The 19,185-nt window shown below is 46.2% G+C and overlaps 2 protein-coding genes across 2 annotated transcripts in view; both read left to right on the forward strand.

The window, feature by feature from the left end:
- LOC142364595 (uncharacterized) overlaps positions 1-19,185 on the forward strand; it is a 142,434-nt gene that overhangs the window by 68,009 nt on the left and 55,240 nt on the right. The window lies entirely within an intron of this gene.
- Positions 1,293-19,185, forward strand: part of LOC142364597 (apolipoprotein B-100-like) — an 81,809-nt gene continuing 63,916 nt past the window's right edge. Inside the window, 1 exon segment of the mRNA XM_075444431.1 lies at positions 1,293-1,734. Coding sequence (XP_075300546.1) covers positions 1,293-1,734 — 442 coding nt within the window.

Genomic DNA, 19,185 nt, shown 5'->3' on the forward strand with positions numbered 1-19,185 from the left:
AGGCTGGGTGGTACCCGCGGGGTGAGTCCCCACTGGCAGAGTGAGGGGCATCACTGCCTGGGGACGCGGGATCATTGGGGGGTGCGGGGGAAGAGCGTGTGGGGGTTGTGTATGATTTATGGTGTGTTTAGGAGGGGAATGAAAGGCTGCGAGCTTGCTGTGTTTTTGTGAGGCATGGTATTTCTAAAGTGGTATTCTTGCCTTACTTTTAAATGGAAGTGTAGTGCAACGGGAAGAAGGGGAGAAAAAAAGAGGTTTGTTTGCCTTTGAAGAGCTAAGGGTTTCTCCGATAATGAGCACTTTCAGTATGTTTGCATCTGCGTAGGCAGTCATGCCAAGACCCGGCAGTCTGTTGCTAGAACCAAGATCACATTTCTCAGCCTGCCAGGCTTTAAATGTGAGAAACACCACATAGCACAAGGATCCAGAGAAAGGAAAACAAGACATTGCTGTAAATCCACAAAGCCGAAAAGGATGGGAAAGGGGAGGAACTGGATTTGCATGTTGTGAACGCAGGGTACTGTTCCCTGGCCTGTGCTGTATGATTCAGCTATCGCCCTGCAAATATTTTACAGTGATAAAAGGGAGCAAGCGACAGTTCTGAGGGGACAGAGATAAATCTGTATCAGAAATAAGGGAGTACTGAGAGATACAGCTGAGATATACCCGAGCACGGATATATAAAATAAAAAGTCTGACAGAGTACTTGCACTGGATCTGTACACTGGGGTTAGAACAGCTGACAGTGTGGAAGCCTTGGTAGCGATGGAGCTGTTTATTGTTGATAACAGCATGGGGAAATGTAGCTTTTGTCCATGCCAAATTGCTCCTTTTACAAAGCAAAATAACCCATGTCAGTCAGTTTAAGATATTTTAGTTTAAAAAATACCACTTGCAGACAGTATGCGTGCACACACACACACACACAGAGGCACCAGTATGTGTGCATGTGGTTGCCACATCAATGAAACAGTCCTGCAGATTTTAAAGGAGGGCCAGCCATCATCAGTCTCAGAAAATGATGGTGGTAGCTTTTTGATGATGAAACTCACAAAACTGACGTTCTGTTTGGATTGTGGTAGCTGTTGGACAGAGCGCTGTATCAGGACTGAAATTTTTCAGGAAGGTGATGGAAAGGTGGAGAGACAATACTGAAACCAGTTGTTTGTCCCATCTGCAATCTCATCCTTCCATTTCCTGCCTGTGTTCCTTTTCTAGATGAATGCTGAGGCACATGGGAAACAGAGAGGTGACTGGTGACAGCCAGTGGCTTCACTGAGGGCAGATCATGCATGGCAGATTTGGTGGCCTGCTACAGTGAGCTTACAGCATTGGTGGAGAAGGGAAGAGCAACTGATGTCATCTACCTGGACTTGTACGGAGCATTTGGTACTGTCCTGTACAACATCGTTGTCTTCAAAGTGGAGAGACGTGGATTTGACAGGTGGACCGCTTGGTGGATAAGGCATTGGCTGGATGGCTACATTCAAAGGGTTGCAGTTGACGGCTCGATGTCTGGGTGGAGGCCAGAGACCAGCGGGGTCACTCAGAGGTCCGTACTGGGACCAGTATTATTTAACATCTTGTTAAATAATGTTGTTGGGAACATGGACAGTGTGATTGAGTGCAGCCTCAACAAGCTTGCAGATGACACCAAGCTGAGTGGTGCAGTTGATACTCTAGAAGGAAGGGATGCCTTCCAGTGGGACCTTAACAGGCTAGAGACATCGGCCTGTGCAAACCTCATGAAGTTCACCAGGGCCAAGTGCAAGGTCTGCACCTGGGCAGGGCCAGTCTCAAACATGGGTAAAGACTGGGTGATGAGTGGGTTGAGAGCAGCCCTCAGGAGAAGGACTTGGGGCTGTTGGTTTATGAGAAGCTCAATTTGACCCGTCAATGTGCGCTGGCAGCCCAGAAGGCCAAGCGTGCCCTGGGCTGCATCCCCAGCAGCGTAGGCACAGGGCGAGGGGGGGGATTCTGCCTCTCTGCCCTGCTCTGCTGAGACCTGCCCTGGGAGTCCTGTGTCCAGCTCTGGAGCCCTCAGCACAGGACAGTGCTTACTCAGAACTACTAACTGCTTGTCCTCCTGGACACTTGTCCCCTCTCCCCCTGGTCCTGGGTCACCACGGTCATCCTCTTTGCCCTCATCCATCCCTGGGGCCATGAGATTTCCAAGTACCGATCTGGTTGCCTTTGCTATGGGCTGAGCTCGTGGGAGGCCAGCGTGTCAGGTAGCACCCCTGAACGCGAGTCAGCTGCGTGGTGCTCCTCCCGCAATGGGCAACACCGAGCTGGAGTGTCCGGTACCTGGAATGGTCACCAGCACCTCAATTCCTGGAAGCCTGCTTCTGAGCTCCACCAGCTCGGTGTGGCCCTGTTTCCTTCTCACCCTTGCTTTCCTTCGTTCAGATTTAAGCCTCCCAAGTTGGAAGATACCTCTTACCAGATGCTTGTACGCTCCGCAGCACGTTGAACGTGACGTGAGGCAGAGCCTCTACACCATTGCAAGTCTAGATGAAAACATCCTCTGTTTCTCAGTTTAATTATTTTCTTTCTTTCCTGCTCCCTAAAGCAAGCCAACAACAGCAACGCCACCATAAGCAGCAAAACCAAGCAGTTGGGTTGTGGTCAAACAGTGCGTGGAGTTGTTCTGTCTCCCGCACGCCTGCTGCAGTGGGTGCTGCTGTGCCATGTGCTTGTCAGGCTCCTGCCCCACGCTGCTCGTCACTGAGGTTGCCCAGCTGTGTACAGGTTACCTTCAGCACACACCAACTTTGGCATTCTTTTAAAAATAAGCCTGGATAAATGTAGCCTAGCTGCTGGATTTTCTACTTCTGGCCTCCTTGGGCTATTCCCAGGACCCACAAAAGTCAACAGAATTAGAGCTTCCCACTGAATTCGCTGGAGCTTTAGATCTTTCTGCTGTAGCTAATTAACCTTGTTCATTAGTTACTCCCCAGGTCCCATTCCCTCTTTCTCATCACTTCATGCAAGTGCACATTATTCTTGTCTTTTAAACATTAGTTGTTGCTGTGCATGGCCTTCCTGTAACGTCTTAACATTAAATCCCCCCAGATATCCACCTTCCTTCTTTTGCCAGTGCTTCAGAGACTGGGGAGTCAGAATCTGGCAGGTGCAATACAGGCCAATTAAAAAGCAAATTTGTGCTAACTGATGGGTAATCTTCAGTGGAAATCACAAGCGACATTACTGGATGCCTGAGGAAAATTTTCATTAAGCAGATTCTGTCACTGTTGGCACAGCTCTGACACCTCCGTGTGCTGTAGCTGCAAGGTACGTTTCCTATACTTTCACATTTGGATTTTTACCTGTTGCCCGCTGACACTGTCGTGTATACTGCTAACCGTCTTCCTCTTTCTGAACTGAGGGACAAAGAAAGCCAGGGTAGAGTGAGTCGAGTCAAACCAAACAGCAGTCTGGGGTTTAGTTACTTCCCTTTCATAACTGCCAGAAGCATAAAAAAACCTAAACCCAACCAACGATAAAACACAAAAAACCCCAAATCAAACATCTTTTATATTTCTGCTTACTTAATAGTTGCTATTGTTAGAATGATTATTGTTGTTATCATTATGATTGTTTGCAAAGCACTGTCACCGATAACCAGTATCAGATTCTCAGTTCAGAATCGGAGTTCAATCTCCACCAGAATCTATTCTTAGGAGAGGAAAAGCAGTTTATTTTGAGAAACCACTGTTAAATTGATAATCTTACAGTCTGCGTGCACAGGGCAGACAAAGGATGGGAGAGGAGGCCAGAGGGGGAGGTGAAGCCAGGGACATGCAGCAGCAGATGGGAGTGTCCTCTTCTCCTTCCGCGGCATTGCCAGGTAGGAGACGCTGCCTCCTCTTGGGTTTGTTCGCAGCGTATTTTAAAACTCTTACGGATACCCTTCAAGGCTGTCCAGACCCCGACACAGCCCCGACGCTGGGCTTGTTCCACCAGCCTTGGAGGGCTGTGGTCCAGTTCCCGAAGGGAAAGGCCTGCATGCAGGGGGGCTTTGGATATGCAGCACTTGCTGAAGCCCCTGCTTTGCCCTGCTCTGAGGTCGGACAGTGGGCAGTGACGCGCGAGGGGCTGAATCGAGCCAGAGCAAGCAGAGCCGCTGGGCGTAGTGCTGCCCACGCTGCCCACAGCTGGGCTGTTGCCATGTCCCGTGGGAGAGAGCAGAACTGCAGCTCTTTTAACCTGAATGATGGAGACTGACCCCTCCCCGGCCTCAGAAACCTGCCTCTGCCTCTGGCAGTGCCACACAGGCAGCAGCGCTGAGCCCGGGCCGCTGTTATGCCGGGGGATGCTGACTGATGGCAGCGTATATCTATATACATACATATATAGGTGAGGGCAAAATTCATGTTTGCCAGCTGGCAAAACAAGTTTGGCATCGGCTAAGCTTGCGATCTGCTGTATTTCACAGGTGAATCCATGGTGTGGTATCTCAATATATCAAACAATTACTGTGTATTTTATAGGTATAGATGATGTATCAGATAGAATGTATAGCATCTGGTATGTAAATACTATATTTTAACATAGAGCAAAGAGTAAGTAGTGCAAATACAATCCAACATTTGGAATGTCATCCCAGACTTACACCACACAAAAGCAAAATGAAATGGAATTGTGCGAGCGAAATTCTTGCTGAGCTGCAGTTTCCACTTAACCACTTTCAAATATTGATCCAAGATTAAATTACTTTTTTTCTTGCATTGTATGGAGTTCTTAAAAGATGTTTTCTTTTTTGTTACTTTGGGAGAGTATGAAGTTTGAATTCAGTTTACAGAATACACATAACAGTGTTGCTTCTGCACATCTAGAGATCTTTTATCTCTGCTCATTTCCCCTTTTATTTTGTCAACTTTATGCTTTTACAGTGCTTCCAGGACTCAGGGTGATAAGCTTCAGATACAGTCATTACTTCTAGCATTTGCTTTCTTGTTCAGTGGTTCATAATGAGAAGCCTCTGGTTTTAGAACTGCAACAGGCATTTGAGTAATTTCCTTGTAACATTAAATGAGTGTGTGATTGTGCGTGTGCGCAGATATATATATATATATATATTAGTTCAGAGGAAAATATTTGAGCATCAGTAATCTACTTCTCTATCGCCATACAAAAACTCTGTGCCCTGGGCTATATGACTGTGTGGTATGATCGTAAGGCAAGAGCACTTAGCTTCCACTAAATACTTAAAGAAAATATAATTCCTATGCTATTCCAAAATGACACAGAATGAACTAGGGTAAGTTTGTACACCTTAAAGCGCTCTGCTGTCCAGAAGCAGAGTAGCCACGCTGTGTCACAGAGGACAGGCTTGAGCTGAAAGACCATGGTACAGGCTGAAGCACACAGCTCGGTGGTGACCATGGCCTGGGGAGGAGTCCCCGTCTGTCTGACACAGACTTGCCTGACACGAATGCAGATGCGTAAGGTGGCGAAAGATTTGTGTTTGTAGAAAAAAAGAAAGACCCTTGAATTACCATTTCCATATTTTACCTTCTTACAGCTGTTTAAATTGTCCTTACTTGTGTATTTACTAAAAGACTAACTTTCAGGCCAGGATTGAAACTTTTGGTGTTTCTACAATAAAAGGAAAAAATAAATATCTATAATTCTTGCTAAACAATATTAATAAGACTAGTTGCAAACAAACCCAAGAAGCTTGAGAACAAATGCTGTCAAGATTCGGGAACTTTCTGATATATTTTTGATAAAACTAGATGAGAAGAAACATTGTCCCAATTCAGCAGTTTGAAAGCATGCTTTTTTGTTTTTTATTAATTTTTACTCCGTTCAGAGGGTGAAGGGAGCAGACAGACAGTGTGCTCGGCATGCCAGAAGAGTGCAAAACTTGCAAGGTAGGAAAAAAGATAGTCCTAGAAGGTGCAGTGCTAGTTGCATGCTACAATAACCTCATATGTGCCACCAGCCAGAACATGTGACATGTCCCCTGACAGGACTTTTAGCTGTACGCAGTGTGGGTATTTGTGTATTTTTTACCAAATATTTTAAATATATTTAATTTATATACATATTTAATTATTTCTTCCCATCATCCTCCACGCTGTTCAAAATCTTTGTTTTGTGGGACGTCTCAGATTAGGGGGGAGGCTGAGGACCAGTTGCAGGGACCTTCAGTGCTATGTCATGTTTTTCAGAGGTGAAGGAATTCATGCGAATGTTCCCATGAAATAGGAGTTCAGTTCAAGAAAAGGGAATGTCTTTTCCCTTTTTCCGTCAGACTTCCTTCGTTGCTTAGTCTGACGCCACCCAAATGAAGGACTGTATCAACTGACATAAACCATAATGCATATGAATGTTTTAAATGTTGAATTGTAGATTGCTCTGTAATGGAGTTGAAAAAGTTTCCCCAAAGATGCAGCAGTCTGAGTAACTAAGATGTTGATACGATACTTATTTCTGCTACAGAAATGTATTTCCCGTGATTTCAGCAGTGTTACTGAAATTTTACATCCGTCGGATGGAGACCATAAGCTTTGTCCGTTGTCCCAGAAGCATGGGACCTGAAAATATTCAAAGTGTGAAATGAAGAGTTTTATTTTCCAGGACCATAAAATATTGACCAATATACTTCTGTTTTTAAGTGGTCCGGTAGATTGAGCAGTGCTCTTGCTTGAGATGAGGAGGTCTTGTACCATGCCCTGGATGGTGATTCTGGATGTCTTCCACTGCTTGTGAAGTAGAAATGCAATGGCCCGAGATTCCCTGCTCTTTGACAAGCCAAAAGGATGAGGATTAGTTACGTGAACATGTTTAGGCGTTTGTAATCCCTTAGTACATAGAATGAATTCTTTCCTGTGTTTTCTTCAGAGATGCGTGTCACAACCCTTCCAAAATACACCTCTCAACAGCACAGACTTTGTTCTGCTCGACGTAGAGACAATCCTCGATTTACTGCAGCGAGGCATCCATTTGGGAAAGCCTGGCAGAGCAGTGCTGCTAGTAACTTTACAGAAGGTTACAAAAAAGGGCAAGAAGAGTCAAACTCTCCTAAAGCTGTATTTCCAGATGGGTATCAGAGAGATTCCCCTAAATTCTTGTTTAGGTGATCTTTAGACCTGACAGTGCTGACATTTCCAAAGGCAGAGTTACCAACACGTCTCGTTTGCTCTCACTTGACAGATGCAGAACCAGTTACCCTCCAGCGTTAGGAGCAGACAAATCCAGCAGACCTTGGTACCCAGCGGGTCTCCTTCCCGGGCTGCTGCAGCCAAATCCCAGAGGGCTCCCAGCCCGGGGAGAGAGCTCTGGGGAGAGGCTGAGCACGTCCCCCCACCCGACACCGGTTTGCGCATGGTATCCATGCCAGCTCTCACGAGTCACTGCAGGGAGAGCAGTGCCCATACTGGCACCCACGCATTGCACTCACCAGAGTACGAGCAGCACAGGCAGCCCACACCTGACCCTCCCTGCCCTGATCAGCGCTGAAGCTCATCAGTGGAGCGTACGCATTCTCTGGATGCACACCAAAGTCACTGATCCCTCAGACAGGAGGGGGACTTTGAGTCCTCCCAGCATCCGTAGCAGGACATCAGTCCGTTACTCAGCTGCCAGCTCTTTCCTGACGGAGGTTTCGCACTACTGGCAAGTTAGCCCAGCCTGAAGTACAGTAACACACACCCCCACTCACCCACCCACCCGCTCCCTAGGATAGGGACCGTCCACACAGAAAAAATAGTTAGAAGTAGATTTAATAGGGCCGTGGGACAGGCTGTGGTGACCAAGCTTGGGTTCAGTCAGATGAGCATGCTGACTGATCTCATGTTTGCATTTGACTGGCCCCTTTTATACCTTTTTCCTTCTGGTTTTTCACCTTGATTCCTCCTTTTTTCCTGCCTTTGTCCTTCCCTGAACATCCAGTATGAAGTCTTGCACATCTCTGCAGTCCCCTTAAAATATCCCGTAAGAAGCTTTACGCAGTGCCAAAGCTCCCTTGGTTCCATACCAAACTTCTCTTCTTGCTGCACCCCATCGCAAGTCCTGTGCCCTGCCTGATGCGCAGAGATGCCCTTCTGCTGCATCACCTCCCTGGTTTCACGCTAGGGATGAAGTGCTCATCTTCTCTGGTGGGTTTGGGAGCGTCACACTCAGTGTGCTGTGTTCAGTGGTTACGTTACTGAGTTTCCTGCACCTGCTTGCATTCCTCTGGTCTTTGCCTTCTCTTTGTGTTTAATTAGCTTTTATTCAAATTGTGTAACACCAGGCTGTATGGAAAATCTGCATTTCAGAAAAATTCTTCAACAAAGTGTTCTGTATGTTGCTACCAAGACCTGATGCAATAGGCATTTTGCTGCAAAAAGTCCCCGAAAAGACCTGTTCTTGGGGTCGTTGTCTGAACCAGGTGCCTTAGTCTATGTGTCGGATGGAAGGGAAGGTCTACAAAGGCCAAAGTCCACGAGGGAAGAGCAGGGATGCTCGGTGTGACTTTTCCTAATTGAAGAATGTCTTCTACTGGCTTCTTCATACCCATGGTTTGTATTGCCTTTTGTTCCTCGCGTTGTACACAGCTTCATTTAAAAATCATATTGACTAGGTTTGTAACGCCATTAGAGAATGGTAAAACTATGCGACCGTCACCATAAAATGGGCACACTCTGTACCTGGGGGTTTCGTTCAGAAGCCCTTGGAGAGGGTCTGAGGTTTTCAAAATGGTTCTTCTTACCTGTGTTGAGTCAATCACAACACCATAGTTTGGAAACTATCCCTTAGTCTCAAAACTGAGGGTTTGGGGTTCTTTGCCCCACAGTGCTTAGTAACTCTTTGTTTCTACGCCTAGATACAGCAGCTTCTTCTTTATATTATGGCAGACTATAACAGGCTTCAGTTTTTGTGTGCTGAGGTCCTGATGACTCTGAATGCACGATAAAAAAATGTTCCAAAGGACAGCTTATAGTAAGTCAAGAATGTGAAAAAAGGTAAAGCAAAATTTGTTTTGCACCTGCACAGTTGTCAAGATTCATCAGGTTTTCATGTATTTCTAAGTTACGTACTATTATTTTTTACTGTTTGTATATCATTACATAGTTAAAGAGCACTTGCTTTCTGAATAATGCTGATACTTGAGTAAGCTGAAATATTCCTGAAATTGAAATAAAATTCCAAATCATAATTTTAAGCTAAACCTGAAAAAAAAAAGTTTTTAAGCAAAAACAATATCTTGAGTATTAGGGTCGGATCTCTTTGCACTGAAATTATCACACTTCATCATTTCCTCTCAATTTGTTCCTAAGTTTTGGGGCATCTCAGTATTTCTTTTCTGTTTGAGCTGTAACGCAGTAGGAAATAAATAGCAGCTTTTACAATCACAGTGTCAACACACATGCCAGATTAATAGCTCTGGAGAATCATGATCTCTGATACTATCAAGGAGAAAGAATAATGTCTACAGGAAGAATAATAGCAACAATATGTATTCTCTACCTTTCTTCCGTATTTCTCAACTCCTTTGTGCTTCACTGGTTGAGGAGGTACAAACCTGTGAACAAGACGGCAGGGTTGCCACGGTTTGGGCAACTGACGAGTCCACAGAAGATGGACACCATCCAATTATGCTTGACAATGTTTAGCAATTACATTCTTTACCGATGCATTGTAACTGCGCATAGGAATTATGGTTTAGCTCAGGATAAACCTGGTGGCTTTGGTTGAGGGGCAGGAAAACTCACCTGCTTAACAGCTGGCTCAGGGACTGGTGCCATCGGTCAAATTTTGGCTTCTTTGATCACGGGGAGGTGTACACAGCACCGGGCCTGCTGGCAACAGGTGGATCGCAGCTATCTCAAAGGAGAAAAAGGATTCTTGGCCATGAGCTGGCGGGGCTCATTGAGAGGTCTTTAAACTAGGTTCAAAGGGGGAAGGGGACATCACCCAGCTCACTAGGGATGAGCCCAGGCTTGGCGTGCCAGGGTCAGGGGTGAGATCAACAGGCCCAGCTCAAGTGTGTCTATACCAAGGCACGTAGCATGGGCGATAAACAGGAGGAGCTGGAAGCCATTATACAGCAGGACGGCTATGACTTGGTCGCCATCACAGAAACGTGGTGGGACAACTCGCATGACTGGCATGCTGTCATGGATGGCTACAGACTCTTTAGGAAAGACAGGCCAACAAGGAGAGGTGGTGGAGTTGCTCTATATGTGAGGGAGCAACTGGAATGCATTGAGCTTGGCCTGGGGGCAAATGAGGAACGAGTTGAGAGCTTATGGGTTAGAATTAAGGGACAGGCTCACAAGGATGACATTACGGTGAGTGTGTACTACAGGCCACCTGACCAGGAGCAGGAGGTTGATGAGGCCTTCTACAGGCAGCTGCAAGCAGCCTCACAATCACAGGCCCTGGTTCTCATAGGGGACTTCAACCACCCTGACATCAGGTGGGAAGACCATACAGCTAGGCAGGCGCAATCCAGGAGGTTCCTACAGAGCATCGATGATAACTTTCTGATGCAAGTGGTGGAGAAACCAACAAGGAAAGGCGCTCTGCTAGACCTTGTGTTAACAAACAAGGAGGGACTGGTGGAGGATGTGAAGGTTGGAGGTAGACTCGGCTGCAGTGACCATGAAATGGTGGAGTTCAGGATCCTGCGTGGAGGAAGCAGGGCGATAAGCAGGATCAAAACCTTGGACCTCAGGAGGGCTAACTTTGGCCTCTTCAAGGAGCTGCTGGGAGGAATCCCGTGGGCCAGGGCTCTCGAAGGCAGGGGGGTCCAAGAGTGCTGGTCGCTGTTTAAACGTCACTTCCTCTGTGCTCAGGAGCGGTGCATCCCCCTGAGAAAGAAATCGAGCAAAGGAGGCAGAAGACCTGCATGGTTAAACAAGGAGCTTCTAGTGGAGATCAGGTGGAAGAGAAGGGTCCATGGAATGTGGAAAGAGGGGCAGGCCACTTGGATAGAGTTCAGGAATGTGGTCAGAGTGTGCAGGGATGCGACAAGGAAGGCCCAAGCCTACCTGGAACTGAAGCTGGCAGGGGATGTCAAAAACAACAAGAAGGGCTTCTTCAACTACATCAGCAGCAAAAGGAAGGCTAGGGACAATGTGGGGCTGCTGCTGAATGAGGCGGGCGTCCTGGTGACGAAGGATACAGAGAAGGCAGAGCTACTGAATGCTTTCTTTGCTTCAGTCTTCAGTGCCAAGAAAGGCCCTCAGGAGTCCCAGGCCCCGGAGGTAAGAGAAGAAGCCCACAGAGAGGATGACTTTCCCTTGGTCGAGGAGGACTGTGTGAGGGATCGCTTAAGCGATCTGGACGTCCACAAATCCAAGGGCCCCGATGGAATGCACCCACGAGTGCTGAGGGAGCTGGTGGATGTCATTGCTGAGCCGCTCTCCATCATCTTTGAGAGGTCCTGGAGGACAAGAGAGGTGCCCGAGGACTGGAGAAAGGCCAGTGTCACTCCAGTCTTCAAAAAGGGCAAGAAGGAGGACACAGGGAACTACAGGCCGGTCAGCCTCACCTCCATCCCAGGAAAGGTGATGGAGCAGCTTATCCTGGAGGTCATCATCAAGCAAGTGGAAGAAAAGAAGGTTATCAGGAGTAGTCAGCATGGATTCACCAAGGGGAAATCATGCCTGACCAATCTGATAGATTTCTATGATGACATGACTGGCTGGGTAGATGAAGGGAGAGCCGTGGATGTTGTCTACCTAGACTTCAGCAAGGCCTTCGACACAGTCTCCCATAATATCCTCCTAGGGAAGCTCAGGAAGTATGGGCTGGATGAGTGGTCGGTGAGGTGGATTGAGAGCTGGATGAATGGCAGAACTCAGAGGGTTGTCATCAGCGGCGCTGAGTCTGTTTGGAGGCTGGTAACTAGTGGTGTCCCCCAGCGGTCAGTACTGGGCCCAGCCTTGTTTAACTTCTTCATCAACGACCTGGATGAAGAGTTAGAGTGTACCCTCAGCAAGTTTGCTGATGACACCAAACTGGGAGGAGTGGTAGATACACCAGAAGGCTGTGCTGCCATGCAGCGTGACCTGGGCAGGCTGGAAAGTTGGGCAGAGAGGAACCTGATGAGGTTCAACAAAGCCAAATGCAGGGTCCTGCACCTGGGGAGGAACAGTCCCATGTATCAGTACAGGCTTGGGGTGGACCTGCTGGAGAGCAGCTCTGCGGAGAGGGACCTGGGTGTCCTGGTGGATGACAGGTTGACCATGAGCCAGCAGTGTGCCCTGGCTGCCAAGAAGGCCAGTGGGATCCTGGGATGCATTAGGAGGAGTTTGGCCAGCAGGTCAAGGGAGGTTCTCCTTCCCCTCTACACTGCCCTAGTGAGGCCTCATCTGGAGTACTGTGTCCAGTTCTGGGCTCCCCACTTCAAGAAAGATGAAGAGCTACTGGAGAGAGTCCAGTGGAGGGCTACAAGGATGATGAGGGGACTGGAACATCTCTCCTACGAGGAGAGGCTGAGGGAGCTGGGCTTGTTCAGCCTGAAGAAGAGAAGGCTGCGAGGGGACCTTATAAATGCTTACAAATATCTGAAGGGTGGGTGTAAGGAGGATGGGGCCAAGCTCTTTTCAGTAGTGCCCAGAGACAGGACAAGGGGCAATGGGCACAAACTGAAGCAGAGGAAGTTCCGTCTGAACATGAGGAAGAATTTCTTCCCTCTGAGGGTGACGGAGCCCTGGAACAGGTTGCCCAGGGAGGCTGTGGAGTCTCCTTCTCTGGAGATATTCAAGACCTGCCCGGAAAAGGTCCTTTGCAGCCTACTGTAGGTGACCCTGCTTCGGCAGGGGGGTTGGACTAGATGACCCACAGAGGTCCCTTCCAACCCCTACTATTCTGTGATTCTGTGATTCTGTGGTTTGTCTGTGGGAACTATATTTGTGTTTCTCTCAAATAATTTTAAACAAGAACAGAAACCCTGGAAACAGTTTTCTTGGGGATTTGGTGAAATGATCTTCAGTTTTTTAAGTTTATTGTTTGTGTCTCTTTGAGTGACCCGTTTAGGAGATGGATCATAATTTTTTGTTCCTGAATAATAATTTGTCCTGCTTTGAAATCTGAAGGAGGAGGGCATTGCTCACCCTAGCCTATTATATTACAGAGCGTCCCGTAACATGGTGTCGTTTGGTGGCTTCTGGTTTTATTAGCCAGGCTGCTATTTTAGTGTCAGTCTGTCCTTTGTGTGTAATGAAATTAAATACCTGGAATAATACTTAGGTATGAAAAAAAAAAAGTGTCACCTAAAAGACCAAGCTTTTGCAAGAAGGTGGAAGCAAGGGATTTAAATGAAGCCTGGCAAACAAAGCTGTTGTACACTGCTAAAGAACCCCTTCTGGCTGAAAACCTCAAGGGTAGGTAATTATATTTCTAAATGAGGCAATCATTGTTAAGCTATGAAGAATATAATTAATTTTATAACATTCTGTGTTGTTGTAGCCAATGCAGATAATAGACTTTTTGAGATATTAGCTGCCCAAACACATTTAACTAATTTAAAGAATCTCATTGTGCATTCTCTTAACTGAAGTCAACAGTAATAAAACCCTTCTCTGCCACTCCAGGAAACTCCGTCAGTGGTAGGGTTTTGCTGAAATGAATTAGCTGAGTTTAAATTAGCTGAGCTGAGCTTCAGCTCACAGACATTCAACTGGTTTCTAACTTTATTTCGTGAGGTTTTTGATTTGCAAGCACAGCACTTTTTAGTATACAGTGGACCAAATTTGTCTTTTCTATGATGACACTGATTCCAGCTAAAGATTCACCTGGCATGTATAGGAGACAAAAAAAAAAAAAAAAGAACAAAACAAAAATCTAAGAAACAGTGACTCTTTCAGATTAGTGGCCATCAGAGTCACTGTCTTGTATCTTTTCAGGGACAACAGAGGATGCTCCAGAGGAAAATTCATGAAGTGAATAGCAAATGTGTGGAGAAAGTTTAGAAGTCAGAATTACTCATAAGACCTCTGAGAGCAAAGCTGTGAGATCCTACAACCAAAGCTTTTGCGTGTAAGTGTAGTCTTCTGCTTGTGAAAGATTGATTCTGGCTACAAGGTTAGTCTGTAACTGCGATCTCGGAAGAATACAGAGAAGATCATAGCTCAAACAAGAGGCGACCAGCTTGTCTCTTTAACGCAAAGCCAAGGTCTGCTGAGAGCTATGCAAACAGAAGGCTTTGGAAGTAAAAGACTACTTGGAGAGAGAGCAAGAAGTAACAGATTGCTCTATGTCCCCATTCCCCCCTGCATAGCTCATCCTTCAGAGACGATTATTTTCTCTATTTTTAACAGCACTGCAAAGCAGAACTCTATCTGACACCTGAATATTTTAAGGTGGACACATGGTGCTCAGGGAGAAAAAGCAATTCGTGGTGCGGCACACAACTAATCATGAAAAGATTTTTGACCTGCGAAGAACTTTGTTATTGAGAACAAGATCTGAGAATTTTGAGGGAGACGTTGAGATCAGACAGAGATTAGATGGCAGCATCCCCTCTCGTGGCTGTGGCTGCTGCCAGAGGAAGAATTGGTATTTGACCCCTCCTCTTCTATTCAATGGCTTATGCGTGCGGCTGAAAAGAAAAATACTCAAAGTTACCGTGCGTGACAAGGTGTTGAATCCCAAGTGGAGGCCGGCTTTTTGGGTGGCTGTGCAGTTACTGATGGATTGCCGAGGGCTTTCAAATTTAACCGGTATATCTTGTGTGGCCTGATCAGATGTCACCATAAACAAGACAGGAACCCTCTGGCAGGGACCACCCTTGGGTGTGTACACGACACAGAAAAGACAGTCCTTGTGAGGCGAATGGGCCTTAGTGTCAGGCCTGTGTGGGAGCACGTGTGACGTCATGGCAGAGGCAGACGGGGAGGACCAAAATGGCCACACTGTTGATGCCCAGAGACAAGCATTCCTGCTGCCAGGAAAAAAGCCATCTGTTTGTGTTAGAAAGCAGCCCCTGAGGGGAAGGTGTGTTGGTACGGTTTTGCTAGGCTACCCAGCCTGGGTACGGCTGCTGACGGACACGTGTGTGTGCTGGAGCTTGCAGGCAGAAAGAAGACGTTACGTTACAGTCTGAGCTTATTGAGAAAAGGAAAAAAAGACTCCAAACAAGTCCAAAAAACCCCACAAAAAGGCAAATTGCCAAGTTGTTAGAGTTCTCTCTGGGGCAAGCTGAATCAGCATGTCCGATCTTCCCACCACCACGGTGGTTAAGAAAAGTAGGCAAAGATCGAAAAAGCTGCCTCTTTTCTCTAGCTATTGAAATGTGCGTGTGTGATTTTGTTGATGATGCTGTGGCTAGCGTCTCATGGAAATGCAGCACAGGACGTGTATGTAACCCTGGATCACAGCACTAATTTAAGAAAAAAGAAAATCCTATCCAGCAATGGGTAGAAAGAAAAAATACTTTTTTATTTTCCTTCCTCTCTATCCTCTCTAAGGTGACATTGTACAGGTAGAATAATCAGCTCAGTGTTAAGAAAATGTACCCAAGTCAGTTTTAGGTGATGGACAACAGAGAAAGCAGTTGTTGCAAAGAGCTTTTGTGCTGTTCGCGTGCTACTGTTTGCTTGCCGGAAGAGTCTGTCTCTCAATTTTAAAATAGCAGATTGATGCAAATCAGTCGAAAACTTATTGTCAAGGTTAGAATTTGTGGAAAGGATCTGAAATCAAAACTATATTTTTGATGAAGTTTTTTACCCCCTTTTGTCACAGTGACTGGCATGACATTAAAGAACAGCAGTGTGCGTTATTTTGGCTCAGGCTGTGAGCGGTGCTGGTTGATCCTGAGGAAGTCAGATACCGCTAAAGCACGCATACCTATTGCAATTCAAGGCAGGGATCAATGTTCTTTCTGTCATCCTTCACGCTAGATGTCCGTGCTGACTGATGTAATGGGAAAAACGTAAGTTGCTTTCTGAGCTGGTGGGGAAAATACTGTGGAGATAGCTGTGTATCCAATTGTCAGAGCGAAGGGAAACTGGATACCAAAAATAATACAAGTCTCTCTGCAGCAGCATAGCTCGTTCCAGAATATAAAACTAATTTGCAGAAATGATACAATAATTTTACCTACTATTGCACAGAATATTTTAGTCATACTGTGAACAACGTCAGCTTGGAACACAAGCATGTCCCTTGTGTACAGACCTAAAGGACGACTGAAGTCAGCCCTTGCAGACTACATGAAAGCCTTTGGTATTACAGTGAATTTATGTAATTACTGTTTTCTTGGCTAAATGGCTTTTTCAAAAACTTGTGATGTCGTACTTGTAGCAGCTGTCCCTGTCACAGGACGACCTTTCAGACCGGTGAGGTGTGTGGGCCGCAGAAACAAACCGTCCCTGCTGGAATTCCGCCCGGGCGCGTCGCCCTGCGGTGCCAGGAGCCGGCCCTTGGCCTGCACATGGCGCAGCGCCTGGCCCCGCAATGGGACGCAATGGCTGCCCCGCCGGCAGCCGGTGGCCGGAGAGACACAGAGCCTCCCGCTGGGGCTTTGTTCCACAGAACTGTGCTGCCCTGTTCCACTCCTTTCCTTCAGGAGAAAGGGAAAGAAGGAAAAAACCCCGCTGCATGCCGAATGCTTGCAATAATTCACAAACTGAATGGCCCGGGTGGACAGCACCGAGGGGGAGAAGGCTTTTTGAGCTTTCTCTGTCGCGGTGCTGGTTCATAGCCGTTAGTTACAACAGCACGCGGAAGGCCTGGCGACAGTGCTGTGCTGCAGATGTTAAGCTCCGTATTTCGTCGCTGGGCTGCAGCCATCTCTCAGCTCCAGTCCGCCGGCTGGGCTGGACCCAGCACCCTCAGCCCAGGCGGCCAGGTCCAGCACCCTCGGCGTCTGTGGGGGCAGCTCCGGGCCCCGGGTCTCTGCCTCCACCTTACCAACAGACCACTCGCCTCCCTCAGCCTTTCCAGCTCGTCCCTGCTTTCTGGGTGACCCCTTGCCGCAGGTGCCCTGTGACTTGGGTGTCTGCTCAGCCGCCTTTCGCTGCAGCTGCCAAACAGATGCGTCGCTCCTTTGCTTAAAACCTTCACTTTCCCCTTCGTTTCTGCAGTTTCTGAACTGAAAAACTGAATACAATTTAGAAAAGCAAACAGTTTAGTGGAGAGAAAAACAAGGGACATTAAATAATAGTCTCAGCAATTAGATGAGGAAAGGAATTAAATAGCTTAATTCAAGGGCCTTAGCATTATTCACTGCAGGGCTTAATTTGAATTAACATGTAGTGTACACACATTTATAAATGTCATATGTGGGTGGCTCTTTGACAAGAAATATTGAAAGTAATAGCAAAAAGGATTAATCCTTATACTTTCAGTAAAAGCACTTAGTTAAGGTCTGGCGAACTGCTGTTTTAATGAGAATGTTATTACTGTAGAAAGCGAGTGTTGTGAATGAGACAAGCTTCAGCTGCTGGGAGAGCTCTTAGATTGCAAAGTAAAATAAATGTGTTTGTTTCTTTTTTTGCTGTTATTTTACCCTCGTCTGGGTCAGCCTTCTGGTGCAATGGCCATTTCGACTATAGGAACGTAATGGGTCCTACACTGAATGCCAGTGTCTCGCAGTCTGCTGCGCTCACTTTGGCACGGTGTTTTTGCAGGGTTGGGGTCGCTGAGACGGTGGAAGTTGCGAGGACATTACCTTGTTCTTCTCCTGCTTTCCTGAAAGCACTTGTTGCTCTGTCTCAGTTTCAGAAGTTCTGAAGCAAAAGGTCAAGGTTTATGAAAAAAACTGGTTTTGGGGCATAGCGAAGAGAAGTGGAGTTTTGTTAGTTGCCGGGAGCCGAGGGCCTCATTTATTCATAGAAATATTTATGTATTTACTGGATAATTTTTAAGCAGCTTCTGAGGCAGCTTCTGAGGGTGCCCAATGAAAATGTGTTTCTTTTCGCTGATGAAATGAATCACGAGCACTCAATCCCTCTGCCAAAGACTGGGATGGTAAATACTGCCCCAGACTGCCCGCAGGAACGTACTCTGTCTCCTTGGTCAGCGAGGCAGAGGAGAGCAGGGCTGAAGCTGTGAACCTGCTGCTGCTGGAGGGGCCTGCAGGCTGCATGCTTGGAGCTGGAGACTCCTCGAGTCGGGGAGTGGGTGGGGGTCTGAGGACTTTGCAGTCTGGCTTTGTTGTTGAGACTTTGGGCATTTAGCTAGTGGTCTGGGGTTTTGTTTAATATTTTTTTTTTTGTGGTCAAAATCTGTTGCTGTGTAAGTTGACGTGCAGTGCAGAAGGGTAGTTTTTTCTAGGTTCTGATGAATTCTCCACACACAAAGCACATTTTCTGTTTATAAAATATTTGCTGGCTTCCTGTTGAAACAAAAAGAAGCTACTTGGCAAATAAAGGAAGGATTTGTTTTCAGCTTGTGTTACCTAGATCTGTTTACTTAAAAAAAAGAAAGAAAAAAAGCCAATGGCAGGAAGATAATCCCTTGTTTCATCAGTCTCAACAGAAATATCAGTTTTGATGACAAAGCAGCAAGGATCAGCAGTTAATTAGAAAGTTACAGGCAGAGAAAAAAGGGTTTACTACACATAGTGCTATCTGCTGCTGCTGGATAACGGTAGAATTAACAACAAATGATAGCAAAGAAACAAAACCAGAACATTACTTATGCATTAAAAGCTGACAAAGAATGTGTCCCAACATGATTTGATGTCCATGTTGTACGAGCATTTTCACAACTGAAAATTTTATTTCTTGAAATGTTTAGTCACTCAAGAATACATTTCAGTTTCTCAATAGCATTTTCTCAATAAATATATTCAGTTGATGTTTCATAGCATAAAAAAGGACCTTGCACTGGCATAAATTAATCCACTACACATGCATATTAATATATGTCTGTGAACTTCTTTCTCCATGCCATGTATCAGAAGTTCAACTATACAAATGCATGTGTTGTAATATCAACCCCCTGGAAAACAAAACCAAACAAAATAAAGAATAATATGAATGCGTTTGCCAAATAATGCCTTAAGATATTGTAAGTGTGTATTACAAGTGGATTCTTGTTGTTCTTTTTTCGGTGTGTTTATGTTTATCCACTGCAGATATTGTCCGGTTTTTCTGCTGTGCAGTGAATCGCAAGGGAGTGGACAGGGGGTGTGCGGGAGAGAGTTGCTGTAAGCTAGAAACTACTATGACTGCTAAGAAAACCTTAAGTTATAAGCGTGAATTTGCGTGAAGGTTGAATTAGCTTGAGTTTACT

The sequence above is a fragment of the Opisthocomus hoazin genome, chromosome 2 (genome assembly GCF_030867145.1).
Source record: "Opisthocomus hoazin isolate bOpiHoa1 chromosome 2, bOpiHoa1.hap1, whole genome shotgun sequence".
NCBI lineage: Eukaryota > Metazoa > Chordata > Aves > Opisthocomiformes > Opisthocomidae > Opisthocomus > Opisthocomus hoazin.